A 4,286-nucleotide genomic window follows, 5' to 3' on the forward strand; every position below is an offset into this window, starting at 1 on the left:
CCATGAGGAGAGGCTGAGGGAGCTGGGGGTGTTCAGCCTGGAGAAGAGGAGGCTCAGGGGAGACCTTAGCACCCTCTGCAACTCCCTGCCAGGAGGTTGGAGTCAGGTGGGGGTTGGTCTCCTCTCCCAGGACAAGAGGGCACAGACTCAAGCTCTGCCAGGGGAGGGTTAGGTTGGATATTAGGAAGAGATTTTTTTCAGAGAGAGTGCTCAGGCATTGGAATGTGCTGCCCAGGGAGGTGGTGGATTCACCATCCCTGGAGGTTTTTAGGCTGAGACTGGATGTGGCACTTAGTGCCATGGTCTGGTAACCACAGTAGGATTGGACTTGGTGATCTTTGAGGTCTTTTCCAATCTTGTTGATTCTATGATAACCAGAGGGTCAGAATCATTTGGTTTGTGAAGAGGTTCCCCCACTTACATCATGAGCTTCTGATCATCAGCAACAGATCCAAACAGGGATTCATGGAGCAGGTGCCAAGATACATCTTCCACCACTGCTGTATGTCCTGTGAAGATGGTCTTTGCATCCACCACTTTGCCCTCCTTTGGAACAGCACTGATGTCCCACAGGCAAATGGTCTTTAAAACAACAAAAACATAAGGAATTACATCTTTAGACACTCCCTTTCCTTTCCCCTCAAAAGGAAGAACATCTTTGGCTTTCCCAAGGGATACAGAATGCCCCAGCTGTGTTTAATACTCACATGATCATCAGAAGCACTAAGCAAGTGCCCACTGAGGTTTGGGTTCCAGGACAATCCATAACCTTCCTTCTGGTGCCCACGGAGACGCAGGTCAGGGTTACACTCTCCAGAGGGATCTGTAAGGAGACAGGTGTGAAACCTCCAGTGCTTGGTGTCATTTCCAGCACAGCCTGGAATTCCTGGCAGTACATTTTACTGTGTTCACTACACTTTGCTTTGCCATTTTCAGCAGCCCAGGAGCCTGAGTCACCTGCTCTGGATGGATGGAGGAACAGCAGCTCATCTGTTTCTGCTCAGAAAACTTCTCCAATATATGGGATACATTTCTCTCCTCATTCCCAACCGCACTTCTAAAGTGAGAAAGGCACTTCTGATCCTCCACACAAGTGGCAAAACTTGTTACTTTATACAGTCTTGATGAGCTCATAGGTAAATGACTTCATACCTTCAGAACTTATCAGGGGAACAGCTCAGCTACCCAACAAACACACCAGAGTTCCCCAAAACACCTTCCACCCCCCAAACACTGAGTGAGGTGACAAAACAAGCAGTGAAAGCACATGAGTTATAAGATTTACCTCTCCATGGATACACTGGAGACATCTGGATACAAGTGTCCAAGCTTTACACACCTCTTACACTAGAGACTTCCCCTAAAATCCCAACTGATACAGAATCCACATGATTTTTGCACCTCCTTTTCACCCCATCAGCCTCTCCTGGCTGCTCTCTGCAGGACACACCTGGTTTGGAAGGATGTTTGGTGTAGTCAAAGACAAGGACATCACTGGATGGAGTCTTGGTGGCAATGATACAAGGGTTCTGGGGCATGTACCGTGCTCTGTTCACCTCTCCCTCGTGGTTGATCTTGATTTCAATCTCAATTTTTCCACTAACTGATCCAAAGCCTCCAAATTCTAGAAGTAGAAGAATTCAAGAGTTGTGAGTAATAAAATAACTTCAGATCGAGACACAAAGATTCAGGCTCAGTTCCTGCTACTGCCAAGGACTCACTGCAGAATAGACAAAGTGAACACAAATTGGGCTTGAAATCAACTTGCTAAAGCTCCTTTATCTTCACACAGAAAGTCACAGTAACTTAGCATCTCACAGAATTGTACCATTCTGGCTAAAATAAGGATTTTTGACATGCCTGACTCGTGGCAGTGCTGACAAAGGTGACAGAAAGCATCAAATTCAAGGCTGATACACTGAATAAAACACACTCTTTAGCCCTGAGGGGTTGGCACAGCTGTCAGCAGCAGGACTCAAGACAAGTGAGGAATGCTTGCAGAGTTACACTGCTCTAAAATATTCTTTCACCTGAGCAACTTTCTCACTGGAAGAATTTATTTCAGGCAAAAATGACAATAAAAACACCACTCAGCAACACTGTGTGGGATTCAATGCCAATTTCTGTTGGGGAATAGGGAGGGATGAGGTTTCCCCACAGAAATATTTTTGCAATAAGCCTCCCACCTTCAGTGCTAGATCAATAGGACATTACAAACACACAAAAAAAAGGGGTTTTGCCTGTTAAAGGGAAAATTTTGTCTCTTAATCTCCCTATTAAGGAGAAACCACTTAGAAATACAAGGAGTTTTGCCTGTTAAAGGGAAAATTTTGTCTCTTCATCTCCCTATTAAGGAAAAACCACTCAGAAATATATTAATAGTCAGAATAAATTGATCAGTTTAGAAGCAAACCCTGAAACTTTGCTGCCTGAACTTTGAGGAGAGATTTTTCTGTTGGGAAGGGAAATCAGGTCCAAACCCAGCTCTAGGCTCTCACCTCCTTTCTCACTGTCATAGTGTGAAGCATCAAACTGCGCATCGTCGTTGGGCAGTTGCACACTGGCTATCACCAGGTGGTTCTGCTCATCAGAGGTGTGTGTGCCCAGGACTAACCTGTGGATGCTGAAATCTTTGCCTTCAGGTCTGCAAGGCAAGAGAAACCAGAGAGGAGTCATAAATATTGGGCTGAGTTCAAGTTGAGGTGATTTTTTTGGTTTTTTTTTTTTTATGGCACTGATAATAAGCTGTCAATTGATTGCTGCTTCCTGTTCCAATTGCAAAGTCACTTCCTGCAGAGGAAATCACTTACCACGGCTCAGGATCTCATGCAAAGGGACTTGGGACAAGGGCCAGGAGGGACAGGACACAGGAAATGGATTCCCACTGCCAGAGGGCAAGGACAGTTGGGATATTAGGAGGAAATTCATCCCTAGGAGGTGCTGAGGCACTGGAATGGATTTCCCAGAGCAGCTGTGGCTGCTCCATCCCTGGGAGTGTTCCAGGCCAGGTTGGATGGGGCTTGGAGCAACCTGAGCTGGGGGAAGGTGTCCCTGGGTGGAACTGGATGAGCTTTAGGTTTTCTTCCAACCCCAAACCATTCCATGATTCTGTGATCTCAACCTAAACTCTCTCAGCACAAGAGAGCACCATTCCCCTTCCCCTAAGAGGCTTTAGCAGCAACTTGAGCACAGCTCTGAGGGGAAAGAACATCCACCATGAGCAGAACACGGTTATGGAAGCTTAGGACAAAATGATGGTTGTACCATGAGTTATTCCACAGAAATTTTATCTAATTCTACTTTTGACTGGGTTTTTTTTTGCTAATTAAAGAGGAGGATGAAGCTGGAAACGTGGAAATCAAATGGGTTAAAATACCTTCTCAATAACAGAAGGTATTTTCCCAAACTAAAAGCTCTGTGCTCTGGTGTGTGACAGTCCCCAATTCGCTGTTGGGTGATTCAGACAGAAAGGAATCACGTCCTGCCTCAGTTTAACAAAATCTGATCCTGGATTTACTATTTATTCTGCTTGTAAAAGAAAGCTAAAGGGTCAGTTTACCTCGTGACATCAGGAAGCCACTGGGCAGTGAGGCTGGGCCACTCCAGGGCATGGGTCATCACCAGATCATAGAGGAAGGGAGTGTTCTTCTTCCATATCTTATACTCCTCATTGATCACACGTTCCTCCACTGCATCATCAAAGGCTGCTGAAGTGGTTGGAAAAGAAACACAGACAACTAATTACCCTTTCTGAATTCATTTACAGGCAATGGATTGACTACATCACACCCTGTTTGCTGCCAGACTGTTCTGCTGGTTACAGGATTAAAATCCCCTTTGCATGTTTTAATCTTTGTTTCTGAACACAAAGCTCAGAAATAATAGGAATAATGTGAATATTATTAACTGCATCAAATTTCATCCCTGGGAATCTTCCAGGCCAGGTTGGATGGGGCTTGGAGCAACCTGGGCTAGTGGAAAGTGTCTCTGCCCATGGCAGGGGGTGGAACTGGATGAGCTTTAAGGTCCTTCCAACCCAAACCATTCTGGGATGATTCTGAGGATGTTGTTAGAAGCAGCACAACAAAACTCTGACTCTCAGGGCACAGAGTACCACAGAGACAACCCCCAGCCTTGTGTTTCAATGCAGGAGATCAGGCACTGCTGCTAACCAGACAGGTCTAGGTGCAGCCTGGAACTACTAGTTCCCAAAATTCCAGTTTTCCAAGGCTCCTTGTTGCTCTCACATACTTCCTCTGCCCATCTGCCACCAGCCCTTGCTGCAG

The 4,286-nt window shown here is 45.8% G+C and overlaps 1 protein-coding gene across 1 annotated transcript in view; it reads right to left on the reverse strand.

Moving 5' to 3' along the window:
* RBBP4 (retinoblastoma binding protein 4) overlaps nt 1-3,703 on the reverse strand; it is a 6,861-nt gene extending 3,158 nt beyond the window's left edge. The window contains exons 1-5 of the mRNA XM_009080354.1: nt 3,560-3,703; nt 2,499-2,644; nt 1,451-1,624; nt 708-823; nt 422-582 (exon numbers count right to left, since the gene is read on the reverse strand). Coding sequence (XP_009078602.1) covers nt 422-582; nt 708-823; nt 1,451-1,624; nt 2,499-2,644; nt 3,560-3,618 — 656 coding nt within the window. The 5' untranslated portion in view covers nt 3,619-3,703. The remainder of the gene's footprint in view (nt 1-421; nt 583-707; nt 824-1,450; nt 1,625-2,498; nt 2,645-3,559) is intronic.
* Between the last annotated feature and the right edge of the window lie 583 nt (nt 3,704-4,286).

The sequence above is a fragment of the Acanthisitta chloris genome, unplaced genomic scaffold (genome assembly GCF_000695815.1).
Source record: "Acanthisitta chloris isolate BGI_N310 unplaced genomic scaffold, ASM69581v1 scaffold22638, whole genome shotgun sequence".
NCBI classification, from domain to species: domain Eukaryota; kingdom Metazoa; phylum Chordata; class Aves; order Passeriformes; family Acanthisittidae; genus Acanthisitta; species Acanthisitta chloris.